This window comes from Hemicordylus capensis, chromosome 11 (genome assembly GCF_027244095.1).
Source record: "Hemicordylus capensis ecotype Gifberg chromosome 11, rHemCap1.1.pri, whole genome shotgun sequence".
Lineage (NCBI taxonomy): Eukaryota > Metazoa > Chordata > Lepidosauria > Squamata > Cordylidae > Hemicordylus > Hemicordylus capensis.
The window spans coordinates 9,846,360-9,869,973 of record NC_069667.1 but is presented as its reverse complement, the minus strand read 5'-3'; the positions used below and the strand labels follow the sequence as shown (position 1 = coordinate 9,869,973).

General features: G+C 47.8%; 1 protein-coding gene and 1 long non-coding RNA gene across 2 annotated transcripts; one reads left to right on the top strand and one right to left on the bottom strand.

Annotated features, from left to right (window-relative positions):
- Nucleotides 1–4,109: 4,109 nt before the first annotated feature.
- LPAR4 (lysophosphatidic acid receptor 4) lies at nt 4,110–22,345 on the bottom strand. The gene is made up of 2 exons (XM_053273254.1): nt 21,958–22,345; nt 4,110–5,541 (listed from the first exon to the last, which is right to left on the bottom strand). Exon 2 carries the CDS (start codon nt 5,407–5,409, stop codon nt 4,360–4,362), a length of 1,050 nt encoding a protein of 349 aa, XP_053129229.1. The 5' UTR covers nt 5,410–5,541; nt 21,958–22,345; the 3' UTR covers nt 4,110–4,359.
- Nucleotides 21,785–23,106, top strand: LOC128335267 (uncharacterized). Its single transcript, XR_008311556.1, has 2 exons — nt 21,785–21,852; nt 22,813–23,106. It is a non-coding gene; the product is annotated as an uncharacterized LOC128335267 (long non-coding RNA).
- Nucleotides 23,107–23,614: the final 508 nt, after the last annotated feature.

The following is a 23,614-nucleotide window of genomic DNA, read 5'->3' as shown; positions in this document are numbered from 1 at the left end:
GCTTTTCTTTACATTGAGAACAGCTTTGCTACTTTCATTAATTCAGAGCAGGGTTTTGGCACCAGAAGAGCCTGGCTTTCATGCACAACTCAAGAATCACAGCTGTGTGGAAGAAAAACAGGCCATTTAATTGGGGGGGGCGCACTCAGAATGCCGAGAGCCAGCATTTCCACACCCCCACCCGTTCAGAATGAGCTGCAGTCCAAACACCCAGAAATGCCCATTCAGAATCAGGTTTTGTCCATGATAAAAGCAGCCGCCATGGTTCCTTAACTGTTTCCTCGGGAGGAGACCTATTGGCTGCAGTGCCATCACTCATGAGGAACATCGCAGCAACTGGACCCTGGTTAAAGGCAGCCGAATTTTCAGTAACAGGATTCGAAATGGTCCCGATTATATGGTTTACTGGGCAGTCTGTCTAAAAGGGATTCTAAAATCTGGAATGTGCAATCATGGCTGAATTGATTCAGAGGTTGCCTCAGTGCTTCAGAAGGGCCTCCAATTCAATGGGTTGCGGGAGGCAGTCTGATTCGTTTCAGTCTGCTTCAAAGTGGGCCAAATTTTGACAGACACACACCCTTGTGGTGTTTTTGGTTAATCCATTCCTTGATCCAGCCCAGCTTTTGAATGGCGCTTTATTTACTTTTAGTCCAGTCCTGGAGTAGAGGCGGGGCTAACAAACAGCCAGCAGCAGGAGCCCAGAAACACAGCCTGCACTTGCCTCTCTGTACAGAATCTCTGTTTCATTCAACTCTTAATATTCCTGGTTCGACTCCACTGCCGTGTCCTTGCGTGCCACAACTCTTTCCTCTGGATTCTACACCTCTCTTTGCTTCTCCCTCAAGCTTAGTACTTACTGGGCAGGATCAGGAGAAGCAGAGGTGGAGTTATAAGAGGGCGGATGGGTTCAAAGAACCCGATTTACCCAGATCCTGAGGGTTGCCTGACTCGTCCCTCACCCTCGCCCCTCTCCTGAGCTCTATGGCCCCCAGTCATGTTAGTTTCCAGCTGTGCTTTTTGATCGTTTTTCCTTGCTTGGAGCGAGGGAGAGAATGAACAAAACAGGCACCCAGCAACAAGCACAGCTGGTAAATGAGCTTTGGAAGGCTCATCAAGCCTTTCCAGGGCTCTGGACACACACCCTGCATGTGACATCACATGCAAGGGGGCAAGGCCAGAGCCCCGGAAGGCCCGCTCGAGCTCTCCAGAGCTCATTCCCAGCTGAAGCTTCATTGCTGGGTGCCTATTTTTTTCCCTTTCTTTCCACCAAGGGAGAGAAGTATTGTCTACACTGACTGGCAGAAGCTTCTCCAGTGTGAGAGGCAGGAGTCTCTCTCAGCCCTAGCTGGAGATGCTGCCAGGGACTGCACTGGGGACCATCTGCATGCAAGGATGCAGATGCTCTTCCACTGAGCCACGGCCGCACTCCCTAACAGGAAGATCTTTCAGTGCTCACATGTAGCCTCCCATCCAAATGCAAACCAGAGCAGACCCTGCTTAGCAAAGGAGACAATTCATGCTTGCTACCACAAGACCAGCGCTTCTGCCTTGACCTGATATAACTACAGAGTATGTGCGCATGGGAGTATCTGCTCCCAGGAGTACCTGCCCATCAGTCAACATTAGAGGCCGTTCTTCAGATGTTCCCGCAGAGGTGGTGACAGCTTGGTTCTGAAATGCTCTCCAGAGCAGGTCTTGCCATAGCCAAGCAGTTGGATGAGAGTTGGATGAGCACTCATCTCCTTCAGGGATCGGACCATTGCTCAGTAGAAGCGTATCTGCATGCCTGCAAGCAGATTTTCTCCCTGACTTCTCCAGGAAGTTTTTCACATGGAGTGAAAGCCCTTTAACTCTCATCTCCTCCGGAATGGAGGGGGTGCATTCACATAGTGGCCAGATTTAGCCCGAAGTCCCTGTGAGTTACTGGGGAGCAGTTCACACACAATTCAGGGTTTTCACTCTGTGTTAGTGTAGCCTGGTTTATATCCACTTAAAAAAATAATCCACTATTTGTGTCAGGTTTTTTGGATAACTTCAAGCTTGCAGTAAAGTCTCCCTGTAAACTCACCTGCTGTGTGAATAAAATTCTATCATTAATAGAATATTAATTCTGTGTAAAAGTCTCTGCTCAGGCTGAGAAAGACTCCTGCTTGTAACCTTGGAGAAGCCGCTGTAGACAATACTGAGCTAGATGGACCAATGATCTGACTCAGTAGAAAGCAGCTTCCTATGATCCTATGGGTTGCTTGGTTGGCACTCACTTTGATAGCCTTTAGCTGCCAGACAAAGAGTTTTGTATTGACTCAAAGATTGAACCATCAGCAACTGCAATTTGCATGGTGCTCCCAGAGGTATTTGGGAGGGACACTTTAAATTTCAAAATCCTCCCAGATGCCTTTGGGAATTCAATACACACTATTAGGAATGCAACTTTTATTTATTAGCGAAATAAAACTGCTAATATTATCATGCCCTTATTCAAAACTGTGATGCGGCCACACCTGGAGTACTGCATACAATTCTGGTCACCACATCTAAAAAACGGACACTGTAGAACTGGGAAAGGTGCAGAAGAGGGCAACCAAGATGATCAGGGGCCTAGAGCACCTTTCTTATGAGGCAAGGATACAACACCTGGGGCGTTTTAGTTTAGAAAAAAGACAACTATGGGGAGACATGATAGAGGTCTATAAAAGCATGCATGGTGTGGAGAAAGTGGATAGAGAGAAATTCTTCTCCCTCTCGCATAACACTAGAACTAGGGGTCATCCCATGAAATTGATTGCCAGGAAATCTAGACCAACAAACGGAGGTACTTTTTCACACAGTGCATAATCAACTTGTGGAATTCTCTGCCACAAGATGTGGTGACAGTCAACAGCCTGGATGGCTTTAATAGGGGTTTGGATAACTTCATGGAGGAGAGGTCTACCAACGGCTACTAGTCGGAGGGCTAAGGGCCACCTCCAGCCTCAAAGGCAGGATGCCTCTGAGTACCAGTTGCAGGGGAGTAACTGCAGGAGAGAGGGCATGGCCTCAACTCCTGCCTGTAGGCTTCAGTGGCATCTGGTGGGCCACTATGCGAAACAGGATGCTGGACTAGATAGGCCTTGGGCCTGATCCAGCAGGGCTGTTCTTATGTTCTAACCCTAAAATCTTTAAAATCTATTTGTGTGCGTGTTCCTTTCTGTTTGGCTTTGTTTGAGGAACAATGGTGCCTAGGGCTTCAGCTATAAATAATTCTAAAGGTATCAGAAAACCATTTTTCTCCCTGTCTTTTGTCACCTACACAGGTTGCTCCTTCTAGTGCTCCTGTTTAGATTTATTGTTTTAAAAAAATTGAGTGAACTCATTTTAATTCTTATTCTGTTCAGTACCAGGTGGATGTGGCCTACATCATTCTTTTTCTGTTGGATGCTCTGCTCTATATTTATGTTGGTGAGAGAGACCAGGATTGAGCCTCTTCTGGCATTCTTATGAGCACCCAAATTCTTCCTCGAGGGGCATCTCAGTAGATTCGATGGTGTTACACTAAGCAGCTTCTTGTTCACTCCCAGTAGCGTTTCCTGCAGCAGGAATTCCCAGATGTTGTTGACTACAACTCCCATCATCTCCAGATGCAGTGGCCCTTGGCTGGAGGTGATGGGAGTTGTAGTCAACATCTGGGAACCCCTGTTGCGGGAAACACTGCCTCTCAGAGGTCCTGTGGGAATAAACCGAACAGTGCAGGGAAAGAGCCAATTATGTTTATCCTGAGCCACTTGGAGGAAAAGTGAAGAAGACATTGAGGTCATCCACACTGTCAAAAACTGTATTCTACCTGAGTTTGGGAGCTGTGTGTGCTCCCAATTTTCAGTTGTATGGAAGCAAGGTAGCAGGAAAACCTGGGTAGAAGTGATTGTGTGGAAGCAAGGGAGGAGGGAAACCTGGGTAGCGTTTCCTCCTACCTTGCTTCCACGCAACCAAAAATTGGGAGCACACACAGCTCCCAAACCTGGGTAGAACACCATTTTTAATTGTGTGAATGACCTCATTTTTTTAAATATCAAATTTGGGAAACTGCGTATTAACCCCAAATAATCAGTGATGGTTAAAAAAAAAAACCAAGAAAAGATGAAATATTTTTATTATTTCATAGCTTCAAAAGCAGACATACATTTGGGCAAAGTTATTTGAATTAATATGATGATGGTGACTTGTTATCAGAAGGCAGAAAGAACATCTGCCTCTGTGTGTGTGGAACGTTTTGTGTGTGTTTCCCACCTTTCATGCTTTGAAATGGGTGTCCTCCTTGAAGACAGACGAGGAGCATGCTAAAATCCACACCCCAAGACACTGCTAGTGCAGAGAGCTTCCATATCAAAAGTTTGACTCAGACATCAGCTCCCTCCCATTCGTAACAACAGCTTGGTCACTTATCTCTTCCTGTATTGCTGGTGGGAGAGCCTTCGTTAGAGGGCTTTCAGTCTTAAAAATGGAATCAGTTTTGATGTGGGGGCTGATATAGAACGATTTCTGGAATGACTCTGATGTGAAGTAATAGACAAAAGGGTCAAAGCAACAGTTGAGCGTAGCAATGCACAATGTAATCGGATACAATGTCTTTGCAAATTTCTCCAGAGAGCAGTTGGCAATAGCCTGTGAACGGACAAGAGCATATAAGAAGAGGATGGAATTGTAGGGCACAAAACAGACAACGAAGATGGTTAAATGCACGACGATCATCTTGAGGACTCTCTCCTTGTTGGTGCCAATTTGGGAGAGGGTGGCAGGTTTCCGGAGAGTCCTCAGAACCAACAATGAACATGTCAGGTTGAGTGTCAGGGGGATAATGAAGCCAAAGACTTCAATAAATACTGTGATCTTGGACAAATAGGTTTTCCATATGCTTTTAGAGAAGCCTTCAAAGCATGTTATGCTATTGTTATAGGAGTTTGTGGTGGAAATCAAGGACGCCGGGATCCCTCCACTGAGGACCAGGGCCCATACCCCGACACACACGATGGCCGAATTTCGTCTTGTCCTAACAGTACGAGACCGAAACGGGTAGACGATCGCAAGGAAGCGGTCCACGCTGATGCAGGTGAGGAACAACATGCTCCCGTAGATGTTGGTCAGGAAAGCTGTCCCGGAAATCCTGCAGAGAGGATCTCCGAAGGGCCAGTGCTTGTTGAAGTTGTAGAATATCTTGAAAGGGAGAGTGAACACAAAGAGTAAGTCCGAGATGGCCAGGTTGGTCATGAAGATGGACGTCTCACTCCGCATTTTGATGCGGAAGCAGAAGACAAACAGAGAGACGCAGTTGGTGATCAAGCCCAGGATGAACACCACGCTGTAGACGGCACCGTAGAGGTTGTATTTGAAGGAATCATCCGTTTCGCAGGTGTGGTTGTGGCTGTGGTTTCCCATTCCAGCTCCACCACTCTGCAAAGCCCTGCACAGTGGAATCCATGCAATGAAAATCAAGACGTGTGGTTCTCCTTAAGGAACACATTCCAGTGATACGACTTGGAAATCTGCGGCCATGATGGGCGCTGTCCCCTGGGGAAAGCAAGCAAGAAATGAATGTGAAAAAGCAACCCGCTCCAAATTATTCCCATTTGTCAACCAACTCAGAGAAAAGTGACTTTCTGTGTTGAATATGTACAGGGACATTCCAGCTGAAGTGCCAGCTTCTTGTTTTGTTGGGATGGGGCTGTAGCTCAGTGGAAGAGCACCTGCTTTGCATGCAGAAGGTCCCAGGTTCAATCCCTGGCAGCATCTCCAGGTAGGGCTGGGGGAGACTCCTGCCTGAAACCTTGGAGAACGGCTGCCGATCAGTGCAGCCAAAACTGGCCAAGATGGACCAGTGGTCTGACTCGGTATAAGGCAGCTTCCTGTGTTTCTATGTTCCTAAAACAAAACAACCCAACAGCAGCAAAATACTTTGGCAGAAATAACAGCCAAGGAATCACACAGTCTCAGAGGGCTCTATGACAGCAAACCATTTTGAACTGGCCTCGAAGAGGCCTTGAGGAACAGACACAGACCTGGCAGTCCCAGATACAGGGCTTCTAAGACCATGATAAAATGAGAGTATTTGGAAATAGCTCATATATCAGTGATCTTCATTATTTTTCAAGAGGGGGTCACTTAGGCAAAAAACCTTCAAAGGGAAAGCCCTTTCCCACTGTGCTGACCTTCACATGGGAGGAGAGCTGGTCTTGTGTTAGCAGGCATGAACTGTCCTCTTTTCTAAGTGAGGTCTGTCCTGATTGCATTTGAATGGGAGGCTACCAATGTTCCCTCTAACAGGGATTCCCAGGTGTTATGGACTACAATTCCCAGAATCCCCGGCAAAATGATGTTGCGGCTGGGGATGCTGGGAATTGTAGTCCACAGCACTGGAGGCTACATGTGAGCACTGTAAGGGATTCCCTTTAGGAGATGGGGCTGGATGCTTGCATGCCGAAGGTTCCAAGTTCCCTCCCTGGCAGCATTTCCAAGATAGGGCTGAGAGAGATTCCTGCCTGCAACCTTGAAGAAGCTGCTGCCAGTCTGTGTAGACCACAGTTTCTCAACCACTGGTCCCTGGACCGCTGCCGGTCCCTGAAGGGTTGAGTGCCGGTCCCTGACTGGGAGTCAAACCCGCCCCCCCCCAAACAACTGCAATCAAGGCACTCACTTCCTCAGTTTTGCACACGGCACGGAAGAGGGAAAGGAGGAGTATCATGGAGGCACGGGACCCTGCTTCTGCCTTGCCTCCACATGCTGCTGAGATCTTCCTACAGCGATCTTTATCTTTACAACTTCAAACTGTATGCGGTGTGGGGCATCGAGGAAAAGGTATGGCAGTGGGCGCCACTTGAAAGGCTGCTGGTTCTTGCATGCTCATTATTTGCAGCCAAAGGTTGATTGATTGAAACCCAGCTGCCTGTTGTGGCCAAGGCGCCTTGAGAGGAAACCTTGTTTCCCTCTTGCATTGGTAGGGTGTTGTGGTCCCTTGGCCCCCTGTAACCACCTGGTCTGCACCGCCGGTGGAAGACGGTGGCCCCCTTTGTGACCTCGCCAGGGGGTGGAACCTCTGGCTGGGATCATGCCTTGGTGAGGGCTAAGCAGCCGCCTTGGCTCGGGCTTTACAGAAAGGGAGTGCAAGTGGACCTTCCTCAGGGAGGGGGAGCAAGCACACATACCAAGGAGGGCTAAGTGGTGGAGGGAGGCGGCATGGTGCGGGGGAGAGGCAAGAGACCATTTTGTGCATTCATGCAAAAGGGTCATTGGATGAATGGCACTGGAATGAAGTGATCCTGGGGATTTGATGCCAAGCGCGGTTCGTGTCTGATCCCAACCGATTTAAAACCAGCTGCCTGTTGTGAACGCTTTAAGGAAGATTGGAAACCTTTTTTGGTTTATTTAAAGAATTATTTTCCTACTATGGATCTTACAGCAGGATTTGAAATTTGAAATGCAGGTTGGGCAGATTAATGGTGGTGGAAGGTTTAAATTTGTGTTTTTTGTTTTTTAATTAATGTTATAACAAGGGTAAAATTTATAGTTGGTATCACGAAAAGAGGTGCGCGGGAAGTCAACTTATAAATGTGTTTATTATGACTGTTATGGTTACTGTTATTGTTAAAAGTTAATTAAAAAAATTGGGGGGGGGGAAACAGCTGCCTGTTGCGGCCAAGGCACCTTGAGAGGAAACACCGTTTCCCTCTTGCATTGTGGTCCCTCGGCCCCCTATAACCTCCTGGTCTGCACCGCCGGTGGAAGACGGCAGTCCCCTTTATGACCTCGCTGGGCGGGGGGGGGGACAACTCTGACCCGGATCACGCCGCAGTGAGGGCTAAGCAGTGGAGGCAGGAAGGAGGGCTTGCCTTGCAGCGACACACGGGCAGCATGTGGGACCACCTGAGCTGCGTGGCCCTAAAGGCAGGCTGGTGTGATTGGCGCATGTAGGGGAGTTGGGAGGGGGCACAGAAGCGTGTGCTATGAGAGAGAATGGAGGAACACCTGCTACACTCTGGTGCGCAAGCACAGCGGCAGCCGCTCTTGGACCCAGGTGACCTTCCAAGCACGGTCAAGTGTACCATTGCCTCACCCACCCTGAACAGTGCCTCGTCTCCCCAGAGAGGAAGACGAGCCATCCACCACTACAATGCCCCGGGGCCCCCGCCATCTCAGAATTGTCCCCTTCCCTTTAACACCAGGTCCCCACCGCTCTTCTTCACGTTTTCTTTCACAATTTTTTTTTTTTAAAACATGCCCAGCGCCTGCCACGTAACTGTTTTTAAGGAGTTTGGGAGGAGCTGCGGGGGTTTCATTAGGTCCACCTCACAAAGTGCACAATTAAGAGCAGGATCCAGATCAAGCCAGGTGATCATGAACAAGCAGCACGGACACAAATGAGAGATGACTACATTAATTTCAGTGGGTGGTCCTGACTAACGTGGTCTGGATCCGGCCCTGCGACTACACAACTCCGGCTAAAACTCCACCTCCATCAAGAGAGGTTTAAACTGTAGACTTCAGGCTGTACTGACAACTTGCCCAGCTCTCCTCTCCTCACCTCCTTTTTGCTTTGTTTGACATCCAGCCTGATGAAGAGTTTTGGGGAATTCAAAAGCTTGCTTGTATGTTGGTTTCGTAGTTTTTGAATTTTTCCAGTGGCCCAACATCCCCTCTCCATTGAGTAATCACAAGCACCCCCACCCCGCACATACTGAAGACATACTGGAGACATATTTGTTCACCCAGGCTTTTAGATTCAGGGGTTCTCAACCTTGGGTCTCCAGATGTTGGTGGACTTCAACTCCCATAATCCCCAGCCATAATGGCCAAATGCCATTGTGGTTGGGGGTTATGGGAGTTTAAGTACACCAACATCTGGGGACCAAAGGTTGAGAACCCCTAATATTCCATGTTTGCAAAAGATTCCAAATTTAATGATTTTAATGCTTATATTATTTTAATTGTAAACTGCCCAGAGATGCAATTTTTGGGCAGTATAGAAGTCTGTTAAATAGACAGACAGATAGATAGATAGATAGATAGATAGATAGATAGATAGGATAGAAAAACTTAAACTTGAAACCCTTTACTAACTGCTGGTCTGGGAAACTGTGCATGAAGACTGTAGCGGTCCTTGAAACTCTGCACGAGGAATTTAGCGGTCCTTGACTCCAAAAAGGTAGAGAAACACTGGTGTAGACAATATTCTGCTAGATGGACGAATAGTCTGACTCAGTATCAGGTAGCTTCCTCTGTTCCTACGTTACTCCTTCCAAAGGACCATAGGAAATTCAATGCATCCCATGGTTATTTGGAAGGAACTGGGGCTTCATTTGGGCCCCTGTCATTCATTTCAGTACATTCCCTAGAGCAGGGAATCTCAATGTTGAGTCCCCAGATGTTATTGGACTTCAACTCCCATCATCCTCAACCAAAGGCCACTGGGGCTGGGGATTATGGGAGTTGGTCCAATAACATCTGGGGACCCAACATGGAGAATCCCTGCTCTAGAGCATCTGCTTTGCATGCAGAAGGATCCAAATTCCCTCCTCGGCATCTCCAGATAGGGGTAGGAGAGACTCCAACCTGCAACCTTGGAGAAGTCACTGCTGATCTGTGTAGACAATACTGAGCTCGATGGAACATGGTCTGACTCAGTATAAGGCAGCTTCCTATGTTCCACCCAATACTGGGAGTTTCTCAGACAATGATGACAAATATTGATATACTGCTTTTCAACAAAAGTTCCCAAAGCAGTTTACACAGAGAAATAAAAATAATTAGAGATGGATCCCTGTCCCCAAAGGGCTCACCATCTAAAAAAGATCTCGGAGAGACAGATCCCTCTCTTAAAAGCCCTGCAGCTAAAGGGCTGGAAAGGGCTACATTTCCCATCGCACCTTCCAAGAGAGTAGGGGGTTCAAGATGGCTCTGTTTCTCTTAAAGAGTCCCCCAGCTGGGTAACATGCAACACTGTAAGAACAGTCACCTCCATCTGATGCCCAGGGGAACGTGCAGTGTATTATTATTAGTAGTAGTAGTAGTAGTAGTAGTAGTAGTAATTCAATTAATATTAATATTAGTATTCAGCTTCGGCCGAAGCTCCACACAGGCCCAAGAAACAACTCAGTCAGGGAGCCTCACTTACGATTGAGGGAAGCCGCCACAGCCCTATCACTGCATGAGCAAACACACCACTGTTGACCCATGATGGCTATATGGAACCTCCATGTCCAAGAACTATCCACCTTAAGAGTCCTAAATGCTGGGGAAAGTCAGCTTGTTTCCTGTTGTAAGACGTGATCTAACATCTGACCTGCCATGTAAAGCGATGGAGGCATTTGGACAGACGGAGCCATTAGCTGGCAACTGGGAACCACATCAAATAACGGCCCTCCCCCTCCAGCCTGGATTTGCATTGCAAATGTGAGGCCATGTCAGATGCAAGAGCTCTCTGAAATGATTCAAAACATTTGGCGTGAGTTCTGATATTAAAGCATAGGCGGAAGCCTTGGGATCAAGAGAAAGGCTTAAGCCGTTTCCTTGGAGCGTCTCCAGTGAGCAATAGCCAACCACCGGAGTCAGAAGAGAATTGATTTGAGTGTTTGTTTAGATTGATATCCCTCCTTGCCAAAGTTCGGGACAGACGGGCTAATAACTAAGTGCTAAGACAGGGCTAGAGACCTTTGGCCCTGCAGCTGTTTTGGAACTACAACTCCCATCACCCCCAGCTGTAGTGGCCAATAGTTTGGCATGGTAGGAGCTGTAGTTCAGCATCTGAAGAAGGGCCAGACATTGTGTAGCCCAGTGCTAAGAGAAGAGTAGCACAGAGTCTCATCCAATGCATGTTTACACGGAAGTAAGTCACACTGAGTTCAATGGGCTCACTCTCTAGAATGTATGCTGGGATTAAAGGTAAGGTGTGCCGTCGATTCCTGGAGACCACAGAGCCCTATGGTTGTCTTTGGTAGAATACAGGAGGGGTTGACCATTGCCTCCTCCCACACAACATGAGATAATGCCTTCCAGCATCTTCCTATATCACTGCTACCCGATACCGGTGTTTCCCATAGTCTGGGAAACATACCAGCAGGGATTCGAACCAGCAACCTCTGGTTTGGTAGTCAAGCCATTTCCCCGCTGCACCATTACATGGCTATGTTGGGATTAGGGGTATGCAAATCAGCACTGATTCAATTTGAGAGCTGCCTCAGTGCTTTGAAGAGCCTCCTGTTTCGATTCGATGCTCTGGGAGCCAGTCCAATTTGAAGGAACCACTTTGATTCAGATCCCATAGCTTCAGATCCCATTCCGCTGATCACCCAATCACTCTTAGGAACATAGGAAACTGCCATATACTGAGTCAGACCATTGGTCTATCTTGCTCAGTATTGTCTTCACAGACTGGCAGCAGCTTCTCCAAGGTTGCAGGCAGGAATCTCTCTCAGCCCTATCTTGGAGAAGCCGGAGAGGGAACTTGAAACCTTCTGCTCTTCCCAGAGCGGCTTCATCCCCTAAGGGGAATATCTTGCAGTGCCCCCACATCAACTCTCCCATTCATATGCAACCAGGGCAGACCCTGCTTACCTATAGGGACAAGTCATGCTTGCTACCACAAGACCAGCTCTCCTCTCCTCTTCTTACCAGGCACAGGCTCACTTTACTTTCTTTTCACTCCTGTCATTGTGGGAGCAGAGGCTGTGGCATAATTTTGCTTTTAAAAAAGAGTTGTGCTGTTGTTTTCCTTTGTTCTCCATGCAGGGTATCTTGGGAACCATAGTCTTCCCAGGGACTGCAGCAATGGCCACAGACCCTGAAAAAGACTACAATTCCCGGGAGACCCTGCAAGCAGAAGAAAGGGAAAACATTGTGAGTCTTTTAAAAAGTGAAACTGCAAGGCAACCACTGTGCCCACAATGCTAGAAGCAAAAAAATAAAGGCAAGCCAGCCTGGTCTCACACTCATTAGATGGCCTTAAAGTAAACCAGAATTTTCTCAATCGCTGCCTTTAGCCGAAATACTGGTGGAGGAGAGAGATTTTTTTCTCCCTCTCTCGCAACACTAGAACCAGGTGTCATCCTGTGAAACTGAAGGCTGGGGATTTAAGGACCAACAAAAGGAAGTACTTTTTCACACAGCACATAATAACCTTTGGAATTCTCTGGCACAGGATTTGGCAATGGCCACTAGCTTGGATGGCTTCAGTGCTCCCTCTAAGGCATGCGTGTGTGGGAGCTTGCTCACTCATTTTTTGATGTCCACTCAGTTAATTTTAGATTCTGTTCAAGTTTAATCAGGAAGATCACACTCTGAATGCAACACTGCCTTGATACTGCCACCCAGAACAAAATTCATTTCGCACACAGATGAAAAATATGAGAGAGAATAATGTATGGCTATAAAAGGGGCTTAGACAAATTCATGAAGGACAGGTCTAGCGATGGCTACTAGTCTGATGGCTATAGGCCACCTCCAGCTTCAGAGGCAAGATGTCTCTCAATATCAGTTGCAGGGGAGTAACAGCAGAAGGGAGGGCATGGCCTCACCTCTTGCCAGTGGGCTTCTCAGAGGCATCTGAGCCAGCGTGGTGTAGTGGCTAGAGTGCCGGACTAGGGCCGGGGAGACCCGAGTTCAAATCTGCATTCAGCCATGAAACTAGCTGGGTGACTCTGGGCCAGTCACTCTCTCTCAGCCTAACCTACTTCACAGGGTTGTTGTTGTGAGGAGAAACATAAGTATGTAGTACACCGCTCTGGGCTCCTTGGAGGAAGAGTGGGATATAAAATGTAAAAATAAAATAAATAAATAAAATCTGGTGGGCCACTATGCGAAATAGAATGCTGGACTAGATAGGCCTTGGGCCTGATCCAGCAGGGCTGTTCTTATATTCTTATGCCTTGTGGTAACAAGTGTGAATTGTCCCCTTTGCCAAGCAGGGCTTGCCCTGGTTTGCTTTTGAATGGGAGACTAAATGTGAGCACTGTAAGAGATTCCCCTTAGGGGACAAGGTCATTCTGGGAAGAGCACCTGCATGTTTGCATGCCGAAGGTTCCCAGTTCCCTCCCTGGCAGCATCTCCAAGATAGGGCTGAGAGAGATTCTTGCCTGCAACCTTGGAGAAGCCGCTGCCAGTCTGTGTGGACAATACTGAGCTCGGGCCTGACTTGGTCTAAGCCAGCTTCCTATGTTCCCCTGTACTAGCTTGTTACAGTTAGAGAGCTGTTGTAAGGATTACACAGATAACGTGTGTGAAATGCACTATATCACGCTCAGTATTATTATTAATGAACAGGTAGCTTTCTACCTTCCCTAGTTCTTCTCTTGCACCTCCATTTTGTCCGTTATCTGGAAGCAAAACGGTGCTAACCAGAAGCCGGCAAGATGTACTGGTGACAGTGTCGGGATTATCTTTGATACGCTGCAACACTACATATGCATACAAATGTTTCCGTCTTCTAAATAATCAGTCCAGGCAACCTTATCTGATTCCTGTTTACCCGATGCCACAAAAGATATAAAATCCCATCATTCTGAGGTTCCCGGAGGCACAGAACGGGTGTGGGAAACACATTTCTTTATGTGTACCGTTTTAAATGCATATCCTGTTTTCATGAAAACAGGAACAGGCTCTGTTTGGTCTCTCTGGCTACAATCCTTCCTCCATGGTTTTCTCGAGGCCAAACGGAATTTCCTTGCCAAGGATCGAGAAACTGTAGTGGATGCAAAGTAAGAAGGAGCCCCGCAGAGATAATATCATGCAAATGAGGGAGAATGTGAATAAAGAATCACAGACTGCCACAGATACGAGTGCTGTTCTGTTGTGCAGTTTTACGGTGAGGGCATTCACGCAATCAAAAACTGTGTTCTACCTGGATTTGGGAACTGTGTGCGTTCCCAATTTCCAGTTGTGTGGAAGCAAGGTAGGAGGAAAACCTGGGCAGCAGTGATTGTGCAGACGCAAGGGAGGATCATCCCTTGTATCAATCACTTCTACCCAGGTTTTCCTCCTACTCTGCTTCCACACAACTGAAAACTAGGAGCACACACAGCTCCCAAACCTGGGTAGAACACTTTTTTGATTGTGTGAATGATCTCTGTGTATAGTGTTAATAGTTTTGTTCTGTTTCTAAGATTGAAATTTAATATTTGTACTAAGTGTGTCATATTTGCATTTTTAAAATATTCTAAACTGCCTTGGGGTTTTTTAATGAAAAATGGAAAGGAAAATTTGTGCCTTCGAGTCATGTCGAATCCTGGTGACCAAAGAGCCCTGTGGTTTTCTTGGTAGACTACAGGAATGGTTTGCCGTTGCCTCCTCCCACGCAGTGTGAAATGATGCCTTTCAGCACCTTCCTATATCGCTGCTGCCCGATATAGGAGTTTCCCATAGTCTGGGAAAAAGACCAGTGGGGATTCGAACCAACAGCCTCCTGCTCCCTAGGCAGATTGCTTCCCCACTGTGCCATTAAGGCAAGATACAAATCTGAGAATAAAAAATAAAATATCAGAGACACGCACAAAACCATAACCTCTTATTCCAGGGTAATTGGGGATTACTGACCTATTAATATGCAGAACGGCACAACTTCAGCCCTCCAACTGTTTCTGGACTACAGCTCCCATCATCCCCAACTACAGTGGCCAATAGTCAGGGATGATGGGAGTTGTAGTCCAACATCTGCAGAAGGGCCGAAGTTGAGCAGCCCTGCTTCAGAGCCAGAAAGATCAGGGTTGAAATCCCCAATTCTTATTATTATTTACATTTTATATCCCGCTCTTCCTCCAAGGAACCCAGAGCAGTGTACTGCATACTTAAGTTTCTCCTCACAACAACCCTGTGCAGTAGGTTAGGCTGAGAGAGAAGTGACTGGCCCAGAGTCACCCAGAGAGTCTCATGGATGAATGGGGATTTGAACTCAGGTCTCCCCGGTCCTAGTCCAGCACTCTAACCACTACACCATGCTGGCAATCAGCCACGAAGTTCACTGATCTTGAGCCACTGGCTGCATTCCTATTCATATGTTACGGTCTACAATCTGTGTGCAACGAACACAGGTACGGATCTCTATGCCAGTACAGTTATTCACGTGTGACACTGAACACAGAAATGGGAGCACACTTCCTGTTTCTAACTTGCGTCCCAGGAACTGGCACTAGGATTAGAATCTGCGTGTATTGTACTTCTAAAGAGATCCTGCTAGGAACTGATAGGAATATGGGAAGCTGCCTTATAACGAGTCAGACAGCTGAGCCACCTAGCTCAGTGTTGTCAACACTGACTGGCAGCAGCTCTCCAGAGTTTCAGGCAAGAGTCTTTCCCAGCCCTACCTGGAGATGCTGCCAGAGATTGAACCAGGGACCTTCTGCATGCAAAGCAGATGCTTTCCCACTGAGCTACTGAAGATGCTGTCCTACATATCCACATTGCTACCAGAGAACAGCAACCTCAAACGAAACAATGTGAAGGATTCCTCGCCATCTGGAGAGCTGGTCTTGATTTGTCATGATTTGACCCCTTAGCTAAGCAGGGTCCACCCTGGTTGCATATGAATAGGAGACTAGATGTGTGAGCCCTGGAAGATCTTCCCCTTAGGGAATGGAGCCACTCTGGGGAAAGCAGAAGGTTCCAAGTTCCCTCCCTGACATGCTGGCCTTGGGTCGAAATAAACCAATACATACATACCTCCCTGACAGCATCTCCAAGATAGGGCTGAGAAAGATTCCTGCCTGCAACCTTGGAGAAGCCGCTGCCAGTCTGTGAAGACAATACTGAGCTAGATGGACCCATGGCCTGACTCAGTATATGGCAGCTTCCTACGTTCCTATGTCTTTTGCTGTCGCTTTCAGCGTCCTCCTCAGAAAATGAGAGAAGGCAGTGCTGTGGCTAATCATCTAGGGCTGGCATCCCATTCTTCACGGGCCCCCCACCCTTGAAAGAGGGGTTATCCCTGGAATGACCCCACTGGCGAGTGCTTCGTCAGATCTGGGAAGTCAAGTGCCTCTCATTTTCTCTTCTCCCATGAACAGCCTTCAGTAGCTGGATGCGCGCCACTGTGTTAGGCTGCTGGCACAGGGCCAGCGAGAAGCTGCCAAAGGTGTCCGTCCGCCCGATTCACAGTCCCCCCTAAGTGCCTGGGCAGACGGGCATCTGGCTTTTCATGGACTGCTTTGAAAATATCTAATTTTTTCCAACTTCAAAAAAAAAAGTCATGACATAGTCATATTGTTTAAGTTAACGGTTATTAACGCAGGGGTTTCCTTAGCAATCGTTGGTCCATTGTCCTGTTATTTTTTAAATGAATCACACTGCCCTCCTGTCTTCCTTCACCAGAACTCAGGGCATCATACAGGGGGTTTCCAAGCAGTCTCCCATCCAGACACTAACCAGACCCAGACTTGCTGAGCTGCCTTTAGACCATGCTCGGGATGAGAACTTCCTACTCCCGATTCCCTCCCGATTCTCAAAAGGCATCATGTGGAATGGGTTTGTTGTTTTCCAGACACCACCTAGGCACCTCCACCTTCTAGGTCTCCACCTTCCAGGCACCTCCTAGGCTCTCAAGCAGTCATCTTCTACTGCCTCTCCAGGATATGGTGTGCTGTGAGTCGGAATCAGATATGCATTGACCATCCCTTGATCCAATAAGATGAACAATTCACTTTGCTAACAGTAGACAGCCATGGGCCATGCAACAGACACAGACACAGAGCGTAGGAAGCTGCCTTCTACTGAGTCAGATCCTTGGTCCATCTAGCTCAGTACTATCTACTCTGACCGGCAGCGGCTTGCCAAGGTTGCAGGCAGGAGTTTTTCCTGGCCCTACTTGGAGATGCTGCCGGGGATTAAACCTGAGACCTGCTACATGCAAAGCAGACACTCTACCACTGAGTTACGGTATTGGGTACTTTGGGAGGTGTTGTTCAGGAAAATGTTTAAGCACATTTACTGGACAATCGGCATTCCCCACTGCAGGAGTATCACATTTTAATTAAATCAATAGAACAGCCAACAGAAAGTATAGTGAACACTAAAATTACGCTAGTGAGCTACCGCATTTTCTTCTTCGATTACTTCTACTATCAATATTTATTTACGTACAATTTTTCAACAAAACTGCTCAAAGTGGTTTACACAGAAAAATAAACAGAAAATAAATGATGGTTCCCCGTCTTAAAAATCTTTTTTAAAAAAACAATCATCCCCTGAGGTGAATATCTTACAGTACTCACATGCAGTCTCCCTTTCAAATGCAAACCAGGACAGACCCTGCTTAGCAAAAGCTTAGCAAAAGGGACAATTCATGCATGCTACCACAACACCATGCTGAACCACAAGACCATGTGAAATACCGTAGATGCTTTTGGAAACCACTAGACCTGGTCAGGCTTTAGCAAGGAAGCATTAAAGTTCCAAAGTCGCTAGAAATACCTGTGTGTTTAAAAAGTGTGCAATCTTGAATTCAAGGCCAGAGCCCAGATGTTCGGTTTCATGTGCTTTAACATTGTGTTGTATTGATGGCATTTGGACTGCTGTGAATAACCAAGGTCAAGCTGTCAACCTTATCTGCCTTCTGCAAGCAAGCTGGGCCAAGCTTAATGTGAGTTGCAGTTCCAGCGTCCACAGATACAGAATATTCACAAAAGTCCATTATTCATAGCCTGTTGGAATAGCTATGTTCCACCCACTCCACTCCATCCATATGATATCACCCAGCTCTTCCACTTAAACGGCAGGCAAGGGCCAAATTTGAGGAGCGCTGGTCTTGTGGTAGCAAGCATGACTTGTCCCCTTAGCTAAGCAGGGCCTGCCCTGGCTGCATATGAATGGGAGACTTGATGCATGAGCACTGTCAGATATTCCCCTCAGGGGATGGAGCCACTCTGGGAAGAGTAGAAGGTTCCAAGTTCCCTCCCTGGCAGCATCTCCAAGAGAGGGCTGAGAGAGACTCCTCTCTGCAACCTTGGGGAAGCCACTGCCAGTCTGTGAAGACAATACTGAGCTGGATAGACCAATGGTCTGACTCAGTATATGGTAGCTTCCTATGTTACCCAAATGACCAAACTTGAACAAGGACAGTCCTCCATTTGAATGGCTTTTGCCATGAAGGCAAAAGAAATCCATTTGTTTTCCTCCCTCAGTTATTTCAGGGAATTCCTTTCTGTGCTTGTCAAAAGCATCTTTCTGTCTGCTTTCTCCTTGATTCATTGTAAATCTCCAAGTTGAGAAAAGATGATAAAGAATGCCAGGATATCCTGAGCAGGTTTTGGACTCTAAACTTACCCATTCTCTGAGGTTCACCCTCCATTGTATCTATATATAATGCAAATAATGTAAACAAGGAGAAAGAACTTGCATGCTGCACAGAAATCTGACTGTATTATTCATTTCACTTTGGGCATACAAAAGACAATGCAATTGTAATTTTAGTTGTCCGGTGAAGGATAACTGAGAAAGGAGGAGAGATGGTCTTATGGTAAAGGTAAAGTATGCCGTCGAGTTGATGTCGACTCATGGTGCCCACAGAGCCCTATGGTTGTCTTTGGTAGAATACAGGAAGGGTTTACCATTGCCTCCTCCCACGCAGTATGAGATGATGCCTTTCGGCATCTTCCTATATCGCTGCTGCCCCATATATAGGTGTTTCCCATAGACTGGGAAACATACCAGCGGGGATTCGAACCGGCAACCTCTGGCTTGCTAGTCAAGTCATTTCCCCACAGCACCATCAGGTGGCTTCCAAGCAGTGCTGTAGTAACTCTTAAATCAGGGGTATACCAGCCTTGTGTCCCGGGATGTTGTCTGACTACAACTCCCATCATCCCCAGCCAAGCACTCAGCAATTGTGGCTAGGGATGATGTGAGTTGTAGTCTAGCATCTGGAGATCCTGGGTCCCAACTCCTGCTGGACATGGAAGGTGCTGTATGGCTAGGAAGAGTGAACCAATGGTTGACACCAAAGCCAGTTCTAAATATGCTTCCTAGAGAATAACCCTTCCAAAGGGTTCTGCCCACCCAACAAGATTGTCAGAGGGGCCTTTGCTCCGTGTGTCGATGTTGAGAGAAGCTAAATGGCCAGGCACACCGGACAGGGCCTTCTCTGTTGTTGCCCCCAGGCTTAATATTCACTCTCTGACATCTGTGGCTGCTTTAAAAAACAACAACTCAAGACTTGTCTATAGAGGGTGCCAGATTTCTCAGCTTCCTTGCTTCTGCTTCATTGTTTTTTGGTGTGTTTATGGTTTTTAGTATCGATTTTAAGGTTTTAAATGTACCCTTTATGGAATGTTATTATATTTTTAACTTTTTGTACACCGCCTTGAGATACATTATGAAAAGCGGTAGACAAACTGAACAATAACTAAATAACTAAATCAATAAACAGATCCCACTGAATTCACAGCGACTCGCTTCTGAGTAAACATGCTGACGATTGCATCACATGTTCTGTTTGTTTCAATAGCGATGTATTCTATTTCAAAATAACAGCATCTGCACTTGAGTTACTCACTAGATGGTGAACACGCTAATGTATTTTCCTTCCATCTAATCCTAAGAATAAATAGGAGATAAATAGAATAAATAGGCTTGGCCTTTTACCAAGCCAAACCAGTTGTCCATCTAACTCAGCAGGCCTGCAGAACATAAGGCCTGGGGGCTGAATCCGGCCTGCAAGAACCACTTTACTGGCCCCCAGGTATCCTGCAGCAACACAGGAACTGGAAACTGCCTTCTAGTGCCATCCTGTGCCTGCTTTCTCAGAAATATGCTCCATGGTGTGCCCAGTGAGGCTTACTCCCATGGAAGCATGCCTAGCATTGCAGCCTGGAAGCAACAACAGTTTAGGGAGAGGAGAGCACTTGGCATTTGTTTGGGGCTGGCATGCACTCCAGCAGCCCCACTGATTGAACAGGGACAGGACCTATTTTCTGGTCACTATCCTTGGTTAAAACTATGGGTCCATTGACGGGGGAATTGATCCACAAGTAACTAATAATATTTAATTTTAATGTAATAATGTGCTAAAAATTCAAGCTCGGACCCTGCACACCAAGTTGTTGATGGTTCAGAGGAGAGCTGGTCCTGTGGTAGCAAACTTGACCCTAGCTAAGCAGGGTCTGCCCTGGTTGCATATGAATGGGAGACCAGATGTGAGCACTGGAAGATACTCCCCTTGTGGGGATGGAGCCACTCTGGGAAGAGCAGAAGGTTCCAAATTCCCTCCCCGGCAGCATCTCCAAGAGAGAGAGTCCTGCCTGCAACCTTGGAGAAGCCACTGCCAGTCTGTGTAGACAATACTGAGCTAGATAGACCAAGGGCCTGACTCATTATATGGCAGCTTCCTATGTTCCTATGTTCCGGCACACCAGGGCATTTGAGTTGTGCAGCCCTGGCTGGCAGCGGCTCTTCATGGTTTCAGGCAGCAGTCTTTCTCAGCCCTACCTGGAGATGCTGCCAGGGAGTGATCCTGGGACCTTCTGCATGCAAAGCATATGCTCTACCTCTGGGCTGTGGCCCTCTCCCCATCTTATGGACCAGTCATTCCCTATAGCAAGGGTTCCCAAGCTTAGGTGCTCCGATTTTTGACTACAGTCCCCATCATCCCCAGCTGCAGCAGTTAAAGGCAATTGTGGCTGGTGATGATGATGATGATGATGATGATAATAATAATAATAATAATAATAATTCAATTTCTATACCACCCTTCCAAAAATGGCTCAGGGCGGTTTACAAAGAGAAATAACAAATAAGATGGCTCCCTGTCCCCAAAGGGCTCACATTCTAAAAAGAAACATACGACAGACACCAGCAACAGTCCCTGGAGGTCCTGTGCTGGGGGTGGATAGGGCCAGTTACTCTCCCCCTGCTAAATAAAGAGAATTACCACATTAAAAGGTGCCTCTTTGCCAAGTTAGCAGGGGTATTTGGATGGTGGGGGCTGTAGTCCAGCAACATCTGGGGACCTAGGCGTGGAAACCTCTGTCCTACAAGACAGAGAAGCGATTCTCACGATCGCCAAAAAGCAGGCTAAGGGAGCCTAGTCTGCTTTTTGGAGAGCGTGAGAACCATCAGGCTCGCAGGTGAGCCCGGTGTCCTCAAAGCAGGTAACCCGCTTATAGAGCCCTCCCCTTAGGCAAGGTTAGCAGAGCGAGTGCTCCGATCCCAAGATCGTGAGACTCGCCTCCAAGGCTTTTAAGTCAACTTGCAGCTCATGAAAAGCTCATCTTCCGAGGAGGTCCACACCCACAAATATCCTGTCTAGAATGAGTAGAGACATTTTGCAAAGAGAGAAATGTCTTTGGGTGCTCGATTCCTGAACGGCAGAATACCACAGGCACAAAGGCCCCAAGCTGCTGGCTTTCTTATACATTCTTGGTGTTTATAACTCAACAGTGTGTTTTAAAAGCTGTACCCAGCGCTGTGGCTAGAAGAAGACAGACAAGGCACCATCCAAAAGACATCGCTGTGCCTAGGCTAGGCTAGCATTTGCCCCCTGGGATATCAAGCCAGCAGCGGAGGAAATGGAGAATCCTGGATAAAGCCCCTTATTTGAAAAGGGATGCGAGGAGCAGAAGAATGGCCGGGGTGGAAGAAGAAAGCGCTGTTGGTTGATGTACTGTACCGATCCGCAGAGTAAACACATGTGCGGTGATACTTTTCTGCCCCGGAGGAAACATCCTAAAAGAAAACATGAACCTATGGTTGGTTCAGTTCGCTTAGATGCGCGTAAGCAGCTTCTGTGCTGGTTTTGTAAGCGTACAGGAGGAGGAGGAGAGGAGAAGAGAAGACAGAGGAGGAGGAGAGAAGAGCAGAGCAGAGAAGGGAGAGGAGAAGAGAAGGGAGAGGAAAGAAAGAAAGACTCAAGTAAGTTTCAGCAGACTTGCTCACTCGGAATCAGCACTCCATGGAAACCATTTGCAGATCACCACATAGGAAGCTGACAAGAAGCCGAACGCTCCGCTTACTCACGAGAAAGCAGCAGCCTTCCAGGGTGGGCTTCTTCTCCTCGCCCTGCTGCAGCCAGCCAGCCACCTAACGGGGCCGAGCAATCCGATTCCCCCAGGCAGGCAAAGCAGAGGCTCGATCCATTTTGTCTGAGGGGGCCACTTGAGCAGAGAAAAACGAAATCAAAATCCGCCTGCTGCGACTTGCTGCTGCCTGCAGCTTCCTAACGCGGCCGGGTCGCCATCCTTCCCGGGCCGGAGGCTGAGCGCGGCGGAGCCCCGGTCCTTTGTCCCGAATCCGAGGCGCTGGGCGGCGATCCGGAGCGCTGCCGTCCCGCCGCGCGCTCCGCAATCAGTCTCGGGGCTGGAGCGGTGTGTGCAGGGGGGAGGCGGGGCGGCCGGGAGAAGCTCGCGCAGGGAGGCTTCTGATTGGCCGCCCGGCCCTTGTAAGGCGCCCCCTGCTGGGGCATCCACGCCCATTGGCTGCTGCTGAAGAGGCTCCCTTGAAAAAGCCTTTTTGGCCGGAGACGGAGAGGAGGAAAAGGAGCTTTCCCAGCCGAGGGCGGATGATCCGCTTGCCAGCCTCCTTGGGCCGTGGTGGAGGCGGGCCGCCTCCCAAATAGGGCGGGGGCGCGCAGGAGGGCTGGGAAGAAGGGGGAGGTTCGCTCAAGCAGAGACAAAAGCCCGGCTCCGAAGGGTCGCCATTGACGGGGAGAGTCGGCTGCTGCAGATGCAGCCCTTCTGCAGCAAAAAGTCTGCTTCCGAGGGGCGAGGCAAGGTTGGAGCAGCAGCCACTCCGCGAAAAGATCACGAGGCCGCCGCAGAGATAACCCGGCGGGCAGCAGCAGCCCGTTTCGATCGTACCGTTTCCTTTTTCCAGGTGGTGCCCCTGGCCAAGGACTGTAATGAAGTTACCTATCTCTCGACCCGGTCAAATCGAAGACGACGCTGTTGGATTCAATGCGTCAGAGACAACGAATTTAAGACGATCCCCACCCCCGATTTCGACCACCAAAGAACTAAGGGAAAAAACCTAATCTTGGGTCAGGTGCCTGAATCCAAGACGAGGTTTTCCCCAAGTTCCTCGATGTTAGAAATTGAGTAAAGGTAAAAAGTGCACCCTCCTTTGTATCGATATGTAATGCAAATAATGCATACAAGGAGAAAGAACCTGCATGCTGCACAGAAATCTGATTGTATTATTCATCTTTTAAATTTCACTTTTGGCACACAAAGGACAATGCAATTGTAATTTTAGTTGTCCTGTGAAGGATAACTAAAGAAGGAGGAGAGCTGGTCTTATGGTAAAGGTAAAGTGTGTTGTCAAGTTGATTTTGACTTCTGGTGCCCACAGAGCACTGTGGTTTTCTTTTGGTAGAATACAGGAGGGGTTTACCATTGCCTCCTCCCACGCAGTATGATCCTCCTATATCGCTACTGCCCAATATAGTACCAGCGGGGATTTGAACTGGCAACCTTCTGCTTGTTAGTCAAGCATTTTCCCCGCTGTGCCAGTTGAGTGGCCACCTTAAATTCAGGGTCCTCTTCCCTGTGGGGTAAATGCACGTATAACCGGTATTTCACTTCTCTAGTTTAAGGAGGTCACCTGAAATTCAGAGCCTCCTTCTATTCTGGTAAAGCTGGCTATCTATCTATCTATCTATCTAAAGACCACACTTAAG

What these genes read in the sequence shown, in the direction of transcription:
- LPAR4 (XM_053273254.1), bottom strand. Translation starts at nt 5,409, where the DNA reads ATGGGAAACCACAGCCACAACCACACCTGCGAAACGGATGATTCCTTC.